Consider the following 17,129-nt stretch of genomic DNA (forward strand, 5'->3'; position numbering starts at 1 on the left):
TCCTCGCGCATGCGCAGTATGGTCGTGCAAGAGCACGCGAAACGGCGAGACTGTGGGCAGTGTAGCTCACACAACAATATATGGCTACGTGCAGATGTTGCCTTCGCAATCCTCCAGGTTTGACCAGAGCTAAGCCACAGTCAGTTTTTCTCCAATATTTTTGCTGCCTCCGCAGAGACGCAATCGCAGTTGTAATTCTTAATTGCGCTTTTCGAAATGTCACTGCCGCGGTCGAGTTCGAACACGGGTACTCCGGCTCGGCAGGCGACCGCCTTAACCACTGAGCCAACTGACCTACCGCGGCCCGGGCTGCATGCAAGCATGACCTGTCTGTGAGGGAAAGGGAACTGAAGAAGACGACATTGCAAGAGAGGCACGTGCCAGTCTTCGTCGACACAACGCGCGAGAGGACATACTGCGCGTACCGGTCGGTCTTTCGTAGGAATTCTTGCCGTGGCTGTTCTGTTTAAGATCTTGTGCCCTCAAGTCGCCGTTGCTTTGAGAAAGAAAATCAGTGGTCTACCTCGACGACTAGGGGACAGTTCAAACCGGGCTTCCCTTGTCTCACATCTCGTCAGAGCACCGACCAGACACCGAACACGACTGCGGCCGCTGTTTGTGGGAGCAAGTGGTGCAGTGCATGAGACGTGCTGGATTTCTGACTACTACGTGCGTGTCTTTCGGCGTTTGAGAGCAGCGTTCACAGCTGGAGTCCCTGCCATCGGCCCTGCGAGGCCTAACTCCGTTTGTGCGCCGGCCAAGGTTACCGGAAGCGGCCGCAACTTCGGAAACGCCGTGTTCAACTGCAGCGCCTGGGTCCAGCCACGTATTACAGTCGGGAAGAAGACACTGTCGTTCAGGTGAGCGTCTTACTATTGAAACGGACATGCAGACGCCATGTGAGGTGCCCACGAGTCAGCTTTCTTTGGCATCCCTTCCAATTATGAGGGAGCTGTGGAATAGTGTAAGATGGTGTTATGAATATATTGATGGGCGTGGTCTAGCCTTCTGAAGCGAAGCAAAATCTTCCTTTACGGCGCCCGGACCATCTCAGTGGCCATTAAAACTCCCTTGGACGTCCCATAGACACCCAAAAACGTCCACAGTATGGCTAAGAGAGTTCCCGTGCCTACTGGAGAGTAAAGGCTATAGAGAATCAACGAGGTGGGTTTTTGACGATAACAGGGAACTACATGTGTCCCGGGTTTCACCCCTACCAGGGCGGCCGCATTTCGATGGAGGCGAAACGCGTAAGACGCCCGTATGCTTTGCGATGTCAGTGCATGAGTAGTCGGTGCCTGTTAAACATCCCCTGGTAGCCGGAATTATTCCGGAGACCTCCACGGCACCTTTTGTTGCGAAAGCAACACTACGCTAGACGCCGAGCCATTTCGCGGAGCTCTGGAAAGGCCAAGCTGCGTATGCGCGACGAGCAGGTGACGTCACACGGCGAACAGCTGGCACGAAAAGTTTGCCGCCGGAGCCGCCCCCGCGGCCGCGCGCTCTCCATCGCCTCGCCGACAGTCTCCCTCTTCCTCCCGCTCTCTCTCTGATGCGCAGTAGAGATTGCGCATCGCCATCTGCGCGGTTTGTGGTGTATATAAAATTGGCAGTGGCTTAGCTCTGCTCTGCCAGGATATAGGTAGCCTGAAGTGATGGGGAGGTGTCCACATCTCGGTGGACACCTGAGCCAGAGGGAAGGCGCAAAATTGCCTTCTTGGAACAGTGGATACCTCAACCATGCTTTAAGCTAAGTGGCGGTAGTGACAGGTGTGCGCCGCATGCGTTGGCATTGAAAACGTTGTCATACGGCGCGTTTCCAACAAGCGGGCAGGCATGAAGGAGGCGAATCTCCTTCATCTCTTTCAAGCGTTTGTAGTAAGTCGTATTGCTTACACTGCTCCATATTTACGTCTCACGCTCACGGAGAAGCATCGCCTGGATTGCCTTATCCGCAGCGGCGTCAAAACAGCCCTTGGTCTTTCTCTCTCTACTCCCAACGACAAGCTCCTCGCCCTTGGTGTCTCCAACACGGTTGACGAGCTCATTGAGGCGGCCCTCCTGGCCCAGCGCCAACGCCTCTCCCTAACTTCCGCAGGTCGCTCTATCCTCGAACGACTTCGAATCGCTCCCTTCCGTCCGCCATCCTCGGTGGTCAATCTCCCACCTGCCATCAGGGCCAACATCAAGGCTCTCCCTCTCCCCCGCAACATGCATCCAACTCATCATCAAGATCGCAGAGAAGCTCGGGCCGCGTCACTCCAGCAGCGATATGCTGGCCGACTTGACGTGCTTTACACAGACGCGGCAGACCATCCTACTCGGACTGCTGCAACAGCGGTTGCCACAGATGAGAACATGACTTCATGCCTCCTGCTCCGTACGCACTTCACATATGACTACAGCGGAGGAAGTAGCTATTGCTCTCGCGCTCTCCACTTCTAAAGCTAGAGTAGTCATAAGTGACTCACAGCACGTCATTCTTAATTTTACTCATGGCCGTATTTCAGTCGAAGCGTTTCGCGTACTCGTATCAAATCCTCCTAAACACCTGACCCTACTGATATGGGCTCCAGCCCACATGGGTCTGAAGGGTAATGAGGGAGCACATGAGCTAGCTCGAGGGCTCACTTTCCGAGCAGCTTATCACCTCGCCCTCAACATGCCCGCCTTGGTCAGGAAGGACACCATAATCACTTCACGCGATCTGCTCCAGCACTATCGTCTTTCTCGCCAACTCTATCCAGGTCCGCACCAAGAACTTACAAAAACAGAGGCCGTCACATGGCGCCAACTCCAGACGGACACTTTCCCCAATCCCAAAAGATTCCATAATATATTTCCTGAACGGTATATGCCGATGTGCAAACACTGCCATATCCCAGCAGACCTCCTTCATATGGTCTGGATTTGTCCACGACAACACATGCCAACACCCACACAACATACCTGGGAGGCTCGTCTACGCAGCTCTACCCTAGACGACCAACGAACGCTCATCGGTCTCGCTCTAGAGGCTGCCAGATTGCAAGGAGTCTTGGCCGACCCCTATATCTGGGCCTTCGGCCCCTTGACTGTTTTAATAAATGTTTACCAACCAAAAAAATTGTGCCATAAACGCGGCGCTGAAGCCTTAGGCTGCGGTGTTCCTTGTGTTCATTGGCGTTGGCGCTGACCACGTTTTACACTCCGAACATTTTAAGGAAAGGAAGTGCGCATAATGGCTCACTGGATCAGTGGACGCCTGAATCATGCCTTTACAGGTACGTGGGGTGATGAGGGAGAATGTGTGCTGCAGGCATTGATAAGGTTGCAGCAGAAACGGGGCGCTGAAGCCATAAGCCATCGGCGTTCATTGTGTGCATTGGTGTTGGCGTTGTCAAAGTTTTACACTCCAATCATTTTAAAAAAAGGAAGGCGAGCGCGCGCGGCGAGGCACATCAGCTGTGCGTAGTGAATTCACTTGGTCCTCGCGCATGCGCCGTATGGTCGTGCAAGAGCACGCGAAACGGCGAGAACTGGGCAATGTAGCTCACGCAACAATATAAGGCTACGCAGAAAGATGTTGCTATCGCGTCACTCCAGGTTTAACCAGATCTAAACCACAGCCAATTTTTTCTTCTTTTCTTCTTTCACTCCCTCCTTTAACCCTTCCCTCACGGCGCGGTTGGGGCGTCCACCGAGATATGTGAGACAGTTACTGCGTCATTTCCTGTCCTCAAAACCAATTTTCAATTTTTCGGAGTTGGGACCTGCGGGCATATTGATTGTATTTGCTCAATCTTACGATACTATATTCATTGTATTTTCAAGATCTTACAATAAGCGAGAAGTTTGTAATTTTTCCATACCGAAATACGCTTGTACAGAATTTCTGGATGTTCCCGGCCGCTGCGGTCGAATTTCTAGAGGACCGTGTACTGTGCGACGTCACTGCACGTTAACGAAAGCGAGGATCCTGCTACGCATAAAAAAAAAAAAAAACATCAGCCTGACCGCCGAGGCTGTGACCGACCAACGGCACTGTCCCCGGCCCGGTAGCCCAACACCCGGGCCCTCGGCTAAGGCTGAGGCCCATGGGGAAGCAAGCTGCCACCCTTTCGCTAAATAAAGTTGATTGACTGACTAACTGACCCCAGGTGGTCGAAATTTTCGGAGCCCTTCACTACGGCGTCTCTCATAGCCTGAGTCGCTTTGGGATGTTAAACCCCATAGAACAAACCAGAATTTCTGTGTAGAAGCGTCAGGAGCGGCGAAATGGAAAGGGTTTTAGACGAACCCGAAAATAGCGCGTCGGGTTGGCTGGGCAGGTTGAAAATTTCCGGTCGGGCTCGCGTTGTTGGTGATGATGAAAAACTTCTTTTGGTATAGGGAGGCATGATTAGACCTTCTCTTAAGGGGCCGGCTCTCACAAACATTAGGTGGAGTCCCTAGTACGCGACCCGAATTGCGTCGGCCGCCGCCCCGGTTCGCGCGACCAAGGCCCGTTGGGCCTGCAGGTCAGAGCAGCCGAGCAGGGTCGCCTCCCAGTCCTTCCGGGTTGTGTTGGGGTGAGGGGGGATAGCAGGGCTGGAGGGGCAGGCCCACACCATGTGGTAGATGTCCGAAGACTTCTCCGCACAGTGCGGACAGCTGCCAGAGAAAGAAGGGTCGAAGTGTTTCAGAGCTGCCGGGCACAGCAAAGTATTAGTAGCCGTGGCCTTGTGTTTGAGCGCTCGCCTCGGCTTCGGGAGGTCGGGGGTTCGATCCCTGCGGCCACCGGTCTACCCAGCCGGTCAAATAAATGGGGACAGGCGGTCCCCCGGCCATAGCGCTCGCCTTTCCAGGGGTGCACCGCATGGGAAAGGTAGCCTGTGCCTCGAAAGTCCCATCGAACGTGTGCAAAGAACGCCTGGGAAGTGGTGCAACCCACAGTGGGAACTCAACTCAGCTTGCTTCATGCAAACAGAAACTCGAGGAATCCGAATGCGTTCGCAGAGAAATAAAAAATAAATTCGGAGCAGAAGCCGCTCCTTCGCCTTTGAGAGACCTTTACACGTGCGGTGATAAAGACCGTGACCAGACTGGTACGGGCTCGCGTAAAGGACAGCTGGTCAGACTCAGTGAGCTTCAGGTCCAGTGAATTAATTGTGAATTGTGTGGTTTAACGGCCGAACCTGCAAGCGCGTTATGAGAAACGCCGGCTTCGGATTAATGTCGACCACCTGTGATTCTTCTGAGTGCAGTGACATCGCACGGTACTCGGGTGTTTTCGAGTTTCGCCTCCTGTGAAACACGGTTATCGGGGCGATCGCGAATGGCTTGGCTCGATAGGCACTACAAGAGCTGTTTGTCTCCTGTCGCCATATTTCTATCTGGATTGCTATGCGCACTTTGGAGAAACGCAGTCAATATGGCAGTGCGAATGTTTTGAACGTGTTTCCAGTGTGACACGGAAGTGTTCTAAAATGGCGAATGCTGAAGTCGCTACGCCAGCTGTTGGATGGGTCACGAAGCTCCAATGCGATGAGTTCTATATTCTAAGCGTCGGCTGTCTGGCCTGTTTTGCTCCGTTATGGTGTCCGGAACTAACCAGGTCCAAAGCAGACCACGGCGACAGCGTTTCGATGGAGGCGAAACGGAGAAGCGCCCTTGTGTTGTGCGATGTCAGTGCCTGTTGAAGATCTCAAGGTGGTCGCAATTTCTTTCTGAGCCCACCACTACGGCTCTTCTTTCTTGCGTTTCTCTTCACTACCACCTTCCTACCTTCATCCCTTCCCCTGCAGCGCGGTTGAGGTGTCCACCGAGATGTGAGACAATTACTGCGCCTTTCATTTCCTCAAAACCAATCTTCTGTGCTGTTCTTTTTCCCTCAGGAAATCGGCGGTCTATCGAATCGGCCAATTGCTCCTCCGGTCAGGCCGAGGCGGAGGCGGCGGGTAGTCGTTGCGCCACACACGGGCAACCACGGCTCTGTCTCGGTCAGCTCAGGTGGTGAGCGCCGCGACTCAGGCGAGTTCCTCGAAGCCGGGGCACGCAGAACTAGTCCCTGCCGCTCCAGTTATTTTCCGAGCCGACGTCAGAACGGAACACCGGCCGACGCCCCGTGCATGACACAACCAGTGTCACCACCTCCTTCCAAAGAAACCTCCTTCTGGGCAGGAAAGCTCGATAACGACGAGCAAGAGCCACAACTTTGACAAGAAGCCCACGTCGCCAGGTGAGTAAAGATCAAGTCATGGTCGTGATCGTAGGCCTGCCTCAGTGATCTGAAATTATCGCGGCGTTGTGCAGTTTGCGGCCACCGATCCCAGCAAAGATGCTATAGTAGGAAACGATTCAAGAACTAAGCGACAAGTGCGCATCGGAATGGGCCTTTCCAATCAGTGGCGTCGACTTTTTGTGGTGGTGTTGCGGTCCATCGCCTTGCATCTGCCAGCCAACTACGATGCCATGCTAGCAACTGGAGGGCAGTCAACTATGACGTCAGAGGTCTTTTATTGGAAGGTCACTTTTAATGTGCACTTGCGGCTTAATGTTTGAATTGTATCCGACTATAGATTCTAAACACTAAAACCTCTGCCACTATCGACAACGTTCCATGTCACATGACATCCACCGTGTCACTTTAGACATCATAGCGGCTACCTTTCCTGCGCATTATCCAGTCCTTCCCGACCATACTGCCCCTTTTCGGAGCAACTGCTCCTGGACTAATTTTCACGGAGGAAGATTGCAAAGGGCACTGGCATCACTGATGATCAGAACAGCCTAGTGTACGTATCGAGCTACAGCGTGGATGCTCCTCGCCGTTAAAAAACGTTGCGCAAGTCCTCTGCCAGTGAACTTCAGGGATGCGCTTTCGGTAATCTGTAATAAATCCTGCTTTCTTGCAATGCCACGGTACTGTCGCAAGGCGCTCGAGTAGGCGCACAAGTTATAGAAAAATTCTCCTTTCGTTTCGTTCTGAATGATTACTGCGCCACCACGGTTGATTTTGTCAATAAAGGAAGACTAAACATAACTGCGCTGCGGATGTCAAGCAATAAGATTCCGTGAAAGAGCTTTCAGAATATTTGTACTATGCCAGACTGGCTATGGCGGATACGGTTTCCACCTCTAGACCGCTAGTCGCGGAAGAAGCACCCATTGCCGCGATTGTCTGCTTTACTGACGCTGTTACTACAGTAAGCGACTCGAAGTTGGCGATCAGCAACTTCGCTAGGATAGGGTCTCCGGTCCCGCCGCGCAAATACAGAAATAAGAGAATCTAGTCTCTTGAGAGATATTGAACTCATATATAGACCCCACCTCACGCGGGGAATCCCGGAAATGAGGCTGCCCACCAACACGCTCGAGGAACCGGAACCTTTCGGTGAGCTACTCATATCATACCACGAACTCACTGCACATAACAAAGCGTTAGGAAGAACACTACCAGGGGCAAAAGACTGACCAGACAACAAGTGGAGACAACTACAGACGGGGACCCTCCCCAACCAAAACTACACATCTAATTCATAAACAGCGATATCAATCCCTCCTGCGGCTTTTACGGTGAGAAAGATAACTTCGACCATATGATCTGAACGTACAAAGACCGTAAGCCTCCCCGAGAACTCTTGCTTGATCGCTCTAAACAAACTTGAGTTACGCTTGGGATAAGCGCTACCCTCGTCCATAGCGGCAGTCATAGTCCGACCTGTTGGGTATGCAGACCGCCGCGGTGGCTCAGTGGTTATGGCGTTTGGCTGCTGACTCAGAAGATGCGGGTTCGATCCCGGCCGCGGCGGTGGCATTTCGACGGAGGCAAATTTCTAGAGCCCCGTGTACTGTGCGATGTCAGTGCACGTTAATTAAAGAACCCCAGGTGGTCGAAATTTCCAAAGCCCTTCACTACGGCGCCCCTCATATCCTCAGTCGCTTTGGGACGTTAAACCCCGTAGCCACTAACCATAACCCCAAGAGTTAGTTTACGTTTGGTTTATGGCGGTTTAACGTCTGAAAACGACTGAGGATATGAGGGACCCCGTAGTGAAGGGCTCCGGAAATTTCGACCACCTGGGGTTGTTTAACCTGTACTAATATCGCAGAGTACTCGGGGCTCCAGAATTTAGCCTCCATCAAAATTCGACCGCCGCGGCCGAAGCGGGATCCAGCCCGCGTCTTTCGGGTTTACAGCCAAGCACCATAACCACTGAACCACCGCGGTGGCTTGTTGGTTATTGGGTATGCAGAACTCGTATGGTCTCGTAACTTATCTCCATCCTGTTTCAAGCTCAACGTTAACAGTCCAGCGCCTTATTTCTATCCGCCGCCGCAGGCAGCGTAGGCTTCACTGCATAGCGAGGTCCATCGGCTGCTCCGGGCAGGCACGTCGAGACGGGGCGAGGCGGCGCGGCGCCATGCAAAGCTTCCGCGAGCTCACGGGCCTTGAGCCGCACGACGTGCTCACCCAGGAGGACCTGGTGCTCATCAAGACGCGCCAGTCGTGGACACTTATCGCGCCGCTGCCGGACGGCCGCACGCAGCACCCCAGCAGGCCCTTCCTGAGGCTTAGCCGCGATGCGCTGGTTGCCGCACATCAGGCGGGACACATCCGCGTCATCAACGTGGAGGTGAGTAGGCGCCATTCTGGCCGCTCTCCTTTCTCTCGGGTCAGTGCGTTCGGTTTCAGCGGAACGTGCGCGGGAAACCTCGCATGCTGGCAAAGATCGAGCAGTTTTCACTGGCATTTTTTGTCTCCCCCCACGACAAAAAAGATGAAAATGCTGGTTGCTTAAAACTGCCATGTACGAAATACTGTGTGAAAGCATGGTTTTTTGTAGATGGACACCATCGCCCTGCACAGGGTCGGTCAAAAGTTCCCAGGCCACAGCAGGGTCTGCTTTTGAGAAGTGTATAGTTAGGCGGTTAGGACACTTGCAAAGCGTAAAAATATCTGTAGACGGTAATAAAAAGTATCGTTCTAGCCCCTGACAACCTTGATAACTTTATTGGCATTTCAAGTGCCAGGATATACAGAAGAGCAGAGCCTGCGGCCTTTGAACTTTTGACCGAACCTGTACCTCAAAGCGCGACTGAGGAGGCCACTGACACATGGAGCCAGTTCTGGGCCTTTCCCTTTCGCAATATCAGCGGAGTCTAAACCTTCCGCTGGTTTTGAAAAAAAGGACAGGCGCATAACAGCTTCAGTTCGTCGGTGGACGCCACCGCCTACTCACAGCGCGATTGACGTGTCCACCGACCCAATAGCGTCGTCGGCCTGTTATGACATCGCAGCAAACCGTCTTTCATCTGCCTTGACCGCTAGCAGGCGCGCACTGGCACGTTCAATGCGGTTGACCACGATGTCATGATGATAGGCCGTCGCCACTGGTTGGAGAAGTTCCTTGAGGGGCACTTGCCATTCCTTTCTTGGGTTGCTTGGGTTGCATCGGATCAAAGGCGCGTTCTGGGCGAAGGATTTACGCATGGTTTCAGTTGTCTGGCATGAGCATTTGATTCAGTTTCATTACCCTATACTTAGTAAACAAGCAAGACCGCGCAGTGTCAGCCAATCCTGGGTAGTCCCAGGGTAGGAGTCGTTTGGAGTTTGCGTCATTCTGCTCCCGACTTTACACCCGCCCTCTTCCCCGCCAACGCTAAGCGGCTGGTGGTGTCGCTTGCGGTTCCTGCAGGTGGTGGTATTCGCGGGCTGTCCTCGGTTCGGCTGCTCGCAGCGTTTCCGCGAGGCCGCCGGAGCGCTCTGCGCCCGGGCCGACACCGTCGTGGTGGTGCACAACCTGAACGCGATGACGGACCTTCTCGCCCTCTTCCCCGGAGTGGGCACGCTCCACCTGGTGCACGACCTCGTGGCGCATGGCGCACGGAACGGGGAAGACCAGGAACCCGATGGGCGCGAAGACCATGCTGACGGCGACAAAAAGGAAGAAATGGTACGTGCCGGGATGCACCGTCCTTGGAGTTGTACCTCTAATCTTTCGTGCCCAATTCGAATGTCCTTCTTACCATGAATAGAAAAAAAATGGCAGGAGCTCAACGTGGCTTGAACCTAGTTATACGAGTGAAAGGTCTGTTAAGCATGGTCTCTACTGTCAAGGTAAAAGGTCATGGTCAGGTACCTAATGTTCATATATTGATATGATCACGTGGTCTTACTATCATAGCTTCGCCCGTACCACCACACAGTTAAGTTCCGCTTCACCTTGTGAGATACTGAAGGTGAGTGCCCGTGTGGTGTACACTGTCCCAGATTAAATGTCAGGGTGAAGGGTCAAGGACAAAGGTTCAGGTCTGGTACCCAATGGTCATAGTCATATGATCACGTGGTCATACTATGATTGCTTGGGCCACACCACCAAACAGTAAAGTTCGGTTTCACCTTGTGAGACATTGAAGCTCATTGTCTCAACCGCATCAAAATCCGAAGTTGTACCCCGAGGAGTATAGCTCTTCCTATAAAGATCCGGTCCTTTCGCGCTCGTCCAAGCAAGAGGCGAGTGCGATATCACTATCTCCTTTCGAGTCTCCACCAAGAGGAATGAGAGCGCCATTCCAGAGGGCCGCCCAGGGTCAGGCCAACGCCACCTTGACACTGGCGCTGCACGAGGCCTTGTCGATTTCGCTGTAGTGACGTCACGTCTCGGGAAACGAGGACGTGGAGAGGCCGCCCTAACCTCGGTGGCTTTATGCAGGCCCATATGGGTCACAGAAGTAGGGCATGTTCTGGAGTACCTACACCTACTCCGCATACCTATTTGAATTGTCATTGGCCAAAAAGTTGAACGTGGGAATCTTCGATTAGGGCACACTGCGCCTACGCCTTCTATTGATACCAGCCAACATGTAGGACGACTGTTACCGATGCCAAACAGTATAAAGGTTACGACAGTCAGCCCATGACTACTTTTGGGGTTTGAGAATTCTAATGTGTCACCAGCGGGTCTCTTCTTGGAGTGTAACAAAACCAATAGCTTCACCTTAGTGTTCGTACACTATGGTTCCCCTTCTTGACACCTATAATTCCTTCCTGGGTCTTGATGCCAGGCGAGCTAAACCCCGATGCCGAAGTGTGCCGATGGCTGTACTCGTCCCCACAACGGCTTGCTATCTGAGTGTGGTCTAGGAATTACAAAGGGACAGCTTCCACACATCTGTGGCCCTCACGCCTTCGGGAGTCAACGACATTTTTCAGGAAGCCCTCGCCTCTTGCTTGTCGCTTCTACTCTGTAGCTAGAAGTGAGATGGATGATAAGATTACATGCCGATGTGCAGAATGACCATGCAGTAGTGCTAGCTGTTAGCGATTGTGCTTGCTTTTCAGGGTTCCCTGCCCCCCTCCCTTATGCTCTGCTCCAGTCGCCGCTATCGCTTCGTGACGCAAACGCATTTACAGGTTAAGCCGTCCAGATATATCCCATTCTCCTTCCCTGTCCGCGCTGCTTGCGCCGTGGCAGGCTCCTTCGCCTGAGCGCGCTCACCCGGCTCTGCGTTCCTTGTACGGTGACTGCTGCGCCCTGGGTCTGAACCACCTGTTCGTGGACACCGAGGCGGCCGCCAGCCTGCTTGCAGACTGCGCCCAGGTACGTAAACCCGCAGGCGTGTACCAAGTCTCAGGCCTGTGTTCGAACCTGAGCAGCAGAGATAATTGGCCCAGTATCAGTAATGGATGGTTTTACTCTGGACCGGCCTGCGCCAGTATATTTTGAATACTGGGCCGATGAGCTGTGTTGCTGGGGAAGGCTAATAAGAACGAAGGAAGGGCAGTACGAGTGCCTCTTAGAAAGAAAAGGCGTCTTCATTCCCTCTGTGACGTCACGCACCTTGCCCAGTTCACCATATCATGGTATATGAAATTGGAACATAACAAGCGACTCCTGCTCAGATAAGAAGCAACGGCCTCCAAGATCTTGAGCCTTGTGTTCTTAATCCATGCCATGGTATTGCTAACAGGGTAAGGTGCGTGACGTCACAGGAGGAGTGCAGAGGCCTTTCTTGTCTAGCAGGACACGGATGAAGCATAATCTTCTGTTTGCCCCTATCACTTGTATACGTCCGTCTTTGAACACAGAAGAGATGCGAAAAAGGGGATTGGCTGGTAGATATTAATCCGATAGCATAAGAAGTCCCATGGTGCCAAAATGCGTAGCTCATAAAATTCGCCCATTGGCTGGGGGAAGTGACGTCATTAGATCAAAAGTGACGTTAGTTCTGGCAAGGGCATCGGCAGCTGCTAATGCCACCACGTCGTTAACACAATAGAATTAATTTTCCTTGAGAATTTATCAGGCAGCTATCGCTGGGTTCATGGGAGTCGAACGAAATATTCGTGAATTCTTTAAGGTTTCTGTTCCATTGGCTTGCTCCTCAAACGTGTCGCGGTGTCTTATTTGCTGTAAGGTCGGAAATGAGCTAAAATGCTTTCCCTCTTCTGTGTATTGCGTCACTGTTGTTGCCCTGTCAAACTGACGCTCTCATTAAACCATTCACTCTTGAGCTTCTTCACCACTATATCTTCCTCCGCATCGTCTTGGAACCTCTATGTACAGTCCTTTTGGCCTCTTCCCATCCACTTCAAATTTCATCACCTTCCTTGCAATGTATTCACCGCCGCTCATTACTTGCCAATGGTATCACAGCCGTCCTTCTTGAATTTTTCATTCGGTATATTGCAGCGAATGTTTTCACTATTTGTTTGTTCATTCTTCAAAGCAATCGGCAGGCCACTTTATCGCTTTGTTTGTGATGCAGGACGCGCCTAGATTTATCTCGATTGATCGCATCCAGGCGGAGCCGACTCTACGTTGTTCCGGACTGTTCTGGTAACTTTCCAACCTTTATCTCGAAAGTTTGCTATCGGCTTTAAAAAGATCACGGCCGAGAGCGGCGGGCATTCTGTTCGACGAACACCGAGCAGGCTTGTTGCTATGCCAGCGCCCAGTGATCCAGTTCGTTTCGGGCGCAAGTCAGACCAAATAAAGAGTTTCGTTTAGGTGCCATTCTCGCTGTTTTCCTGTTCGCCAGACTGCAGTCACCACTACGTGACGGTATGGTATGTGCCTGTTCCGTACTCTTGTCTTCTCTTTTCACTCCACATATCAGATCTTAGCATGCTCATTCCTGCAAATTACAGCATGTACGCTGACCTTTGGGGGTAACTCTTCGGCAATGTTATCGGAAACGTGGAACACACCGCGTATGCGGTAGAGTTCTCGTGGTTAAGCCTAGTGTCCAGTACGACATTTCTCCCCAAGATCTACACGGAGTGTTGGCAGACCGTCCATATATGACATTGAAGCAGGTCTGCTTTCGCAGATCAGCTGGCTTACTAAGCTGCTTCGCTTAACATTCCACCGGCAGCTTATTCAGCACATGAAAGTCTAATTGCTTGATTACCGAGTTCTGCCCGGGGACGGCTCGCACCTAAGCTCCAAGTCTTAATTTTTCGGTAAGAATATTTGTCTCTTTCCAAGAGAAGTGAAAGGAATGCAGCTGTAGAAGCCTGAACGAGCGATAAAAGGCTAGAAGGGGACGTGCTCGACTGTCAGCGAGAGAGCAGTCTTAGACCACTAATTCCTGCGGTCTTGAAGGATAGGGTTTGGTTTCGGTAGTATATATATTTTTGCCTCCTTCTATACACCAACTTCGAAAGTTCGTACAGCACCGACAAAGCCTCCCCGCTGCGTAGGTCCTGCGATACGATCCTTGTCATAACTACGCCCGCCACTGTGCACAGGGTGCGAGCTCGGAAACGTGGCGTTCAGACGACAAAGGCCGCTCTCGCTTTCTTGCACTGAGCAGTGCAGAGAGCAGTGTAGCAGGTCCAGCGTGGGCTATGGGGATCACTACGGTCAGGAGTTCCACGGCAGGCAGTTTTTAGACAAGGAATGGTACATGGAGACTATACTTGCGCATCTAAGGCACAAGATAAGTTTATCACAAGGCACGAGGCGGAATTAATTCTGCTTTGTACGTGTGTAAAACACATTTTGTTGCTTTCTTTGTGGGGTGTGCTGCGCAGCTGACCGAACTGGAGACGAACCTGGAGAAGATGGTAGACATGTCACCCTCCCCGGAAGCCTCTGGCTCGAAGCAGGGCCTTGGAGACGGTGGCTCGCAGCGCCAGTGGAGCAGCCTGGTCCTAGGCTCCAGTCTGCATTCAAGACAGGCGAGTACTCGTAGAAGTGGCGCCAAGGCCTACGTCCTCGATCCCTTAGACTCTGTTTGTAGCGTTGGGTATTAAGGCGAAAGCCTTTAATGACACATACTGCCGTCCGTCCGTTAACAAGACGTGTCACACGCGTTTAACTCAGCCGCTTAAGCTTCGCGTTTAGGAGTGGAACGCGACAGCGTGTTGCAGCAGTGCCGGAGAGTCCACGGAGCGCCATCGCCCGTTCGCAGGACGCCTTGCACCTTTGAACGCAACTCATTTCTCAGGAAAGGAAATGGCGCAGTAATTGTCTTATATCTAGGTGGACAGTGGAACCACGCCGTAAGGTAAGGGACGAAAGTGGTAGTGGAAGGAAGACAGAACGAGGCGTCATACTGATTTAAATGAACATTCGATTTGAGGAAAGGAAATGACGCAGTAACTGTGTCAGATATATCGGTGGACACCCGAAGCCCCCGATTTTAGGTCACTGGTTCGAATTACTGCCGCAAGCTAGGCTCTAACTAAACTAGTAAGTTAATGCTGAACAAAAAGCTGAATTGTATGGCACCATTCGGAACATTCTGCAGCAAGCGGTTGGCCTGATAAGAATTTTTCCGTCGCACGCTGCCAACTACTACTACGACGCCGACGGCTTTTCCACCGAACGAGCTTCGTAAAAAGTTTCTTTTTTTGTACCTATGCAGTGGAATCTGCGTATGCGACCAGCTTCTGTGGTCGTCTCGCGAGCCCGTGAGGTCGGTACTTTTGTGGAAGCCACGGCTTCGTGCCTGTACCTTCTGCGTAGCAGTCGCAGAAAGTTGACCCCCGAGTACCGGTGGATGCAGTGAACAAACGTGAGGTAATGTCGTGTTTGGCATCAAGAAGGAATTAAGGAGTTGCGCCGTGCATGTAATGCGAAGGCAAGATATCCGGTGGTCGTTAAGGGTAATGGAGTGGATTCCGAAAAGAAGGTAAGGTCAAGGTGTGGCTGAGAGTTAAGTGGCCAGATTAGATTAGGAAGTTTGCAGAGCGCAGGGCTGGCGCCGGGCAGGGATAATTAGAGAGTTATGGGTGCGGCCTGTGTGTCGCAGTGGACGTATTTAGGATGCTCCTGCGCACTTGGGGGCTTACGTTGTGTGCAACCCACGTTTTTCACAAGGCCACTCTGCGCATGCGCTCCTCTTCTCCTCCAGCTCCGCCGGTTGGAAATGAAACCACCTGCCCCTACTGCGCATGCGCAGTTCCTATTAGTGACAGGCGCATGCGACAGATGATGGCAGCTGCCAAGCACACGCATTTGCCACGTCGCAGGCGCTGCGTCTTCCACGGGAGTTCGTTTTGAATCAGTAGCAGACGAATATTCGCCACTACCCAGAGGGTGCCAGATCTTGCGGAAAAGACGGATTGCTGATAAGTAATAATGGTGTTCAAGACGAGGTCTTTATCTGCCCCTCCTGTGTGCGCAGACTTACGCGTCGTCGGACATGGTCAAGCTGGCGGCCAAACGCCATCCAGGGCTGCGTCACCTGCAGGTTCGCGTGGCCACCAAGGATGCCGTGTCCAGCGTCAGAGAGTTCAAGGTGCGTTTGGCAACTGATGGCCCGCGTGCAGGGCTGCAACTCTGCGCTGTTCTCGCTTCTCTTGCGTTCATCTTTGTTATCAAACAGCCTTTAGTTTCGCTCACGCCGTTTACCGCTGTGGCTGCACTGCCGTCAAACTGGTGCACAGGTGAGACCCGTAGCGTCAGGGACGGAATCTTCGGAAGCGTTGTTTAACCCAAATGTGTCAGAACGTGTTAGTGCGAGGCACGAAGGTTTGGAAAATATTGGAGGAGACGCTTAAGCTCCGCATTAACGGTATGACGCGATTGCGTAATGGGTTTCTTGCCAGATGTGCAGAAGGTTATTCTCTGCTTTATATACATAGAACCCTGGGGAGTATACCATTCCAGGCGTCATGGAGGAAGGAAAGAACTCAGGAGAGATGGTTACGTCACATTTTTTGGATACAATGCAGCAGACGACGCCGCTCCGCCCAGCGTTACTATTGGCTGCGCCGTCAGCCAGACTCCCAGCAGTCCTTGCGAAAGTGCGTCACTTCCGGCCCATTTTTTGGCGTGCATCTCAGATAGCGAGGGTTTCTCCTGAATTCTCCTTCCTCCATACCTGCCGCAGTGGTGCAGGAGGGGAGGGGAAACATTTGTTCGCGCCTCTGTGCACAGAGGGCGTCACTCTCCTTAGCGTCTAGTCCTCTCCGTGCTACGTTAATGACGTCATAGAGTTGGAAAACGTGCTCTCGACAGCTGTCGCTCTTCTCCCTCTCACCGGTACCGATAGGAACTGCGCTCCTTGTCGGTGCTGTTCTCCACGGCCGAGAGTCCCAGGCCCTGCCCGTACAGCGCCGTGGCCTCCGCCCTGTCCGCGCTGCCCCTCGAGCGACTCGTCCTGCGCCGTTTCTCGGGTGTCAGCCTGACGGGGCTGGCGGAGAGCTGCGCCCAGCTGCGGCGGCTGCAGCTGACGGACTGCGAGTTGTGCGACCTGGGCTTGGCCGACCAGGCGCTGCCGCACGTGGACGAGCTCGAGGTGAGGGACTGCGCCCGTACAGTACGCGGGCTTTCAATCTGCGGACGTGCATACCTGTCGAACGCTGTGCCGCACATGATCCCTACAGTAACGGAACAAAAAAATGACGGCAGGTTTAGCGTGGTTACACAAAATGCGAATTATGTGCGTCATAGCACTTCGATTTTCACTTCGGCTTCGTTTCAAGGTTCGAAGTCGAGCAGGCTTAATACAGCGATCGGCGGAATCGGTAAGTGCAGGCTTTAATGCTACCGTGCTAAAACTAGAGGGGACATGACGCGATAGAGTAGATGGGTTAATGCCCGTATATGCGACGTTGATCATTCTCTATATTGCATTCCTAGATCATTGGGACTCCTGGCGCAGTGGTGCAGCGGTTAAGCGATGCGCCAGTGCTGCGGTGGCAAGTGATG

At 52.7% G+C, this 17,129-nt stretch overlaps 1 protein-coding gene across 1 annotated transcript in view; it reads left to right on the plus strand.

Annotated features, from left to right (window-relative positions):
* The first annotated feature begins 257 nt into the window (after positions 1-257).
* LOC149329016 (uncharacterized) overlaps positions 258-17,129 on the plus strand; it is a 149,710-nt gene continuing 132,838 nt past the window's right edge. Inside the window, exons 1-8 of the mRNA XM_089562048.1 lie at positions 258-860; positions 5,856-6,199; positions 8,303-8,597; positions 9,660-9,917; positions 11,439-11,564; positions 14,003-14,149; positions 15,601-15,714; positions 16,471-16,716. Coding sequence (XP_089418174.1) covers positions 8,385-8,597; positions 9,660-9,917; positions 11,439-11,564; positions 14,003-14,149; positions 15,601-15,714; positions 16,471-16,716 — 1,104 coding nt within the window. The 5' untranslated portion in view covers positions 258-860; positions 5,856-6,199; positions 8,303-8,384. The remainder of the gene's footprint in view (positions 861-5,855; positions 6,200-8,302; positions 8,598-9,659; positions 9,918-11,438; positions 11,565-14,002; positions 14,150-15,600; positions 15,715-16,470; positions 16,717-17,129) is intronic.

This window comes from Amblyomma mixtum, chromosome 9, assembly GCF_055824585.1.
Source record: "Amblyomma mixtum isolate Tamu chromosome 9, ASM5582458v1, whole genome shotgun sequence".
In the NCBI taxonomy this organism is placed as follows: Eukaryota; Metazoa; Arthropoda; class Arachnida; order Ixodida; family Ixodidae; genus Amblyomma; species Amblyomma mixtum.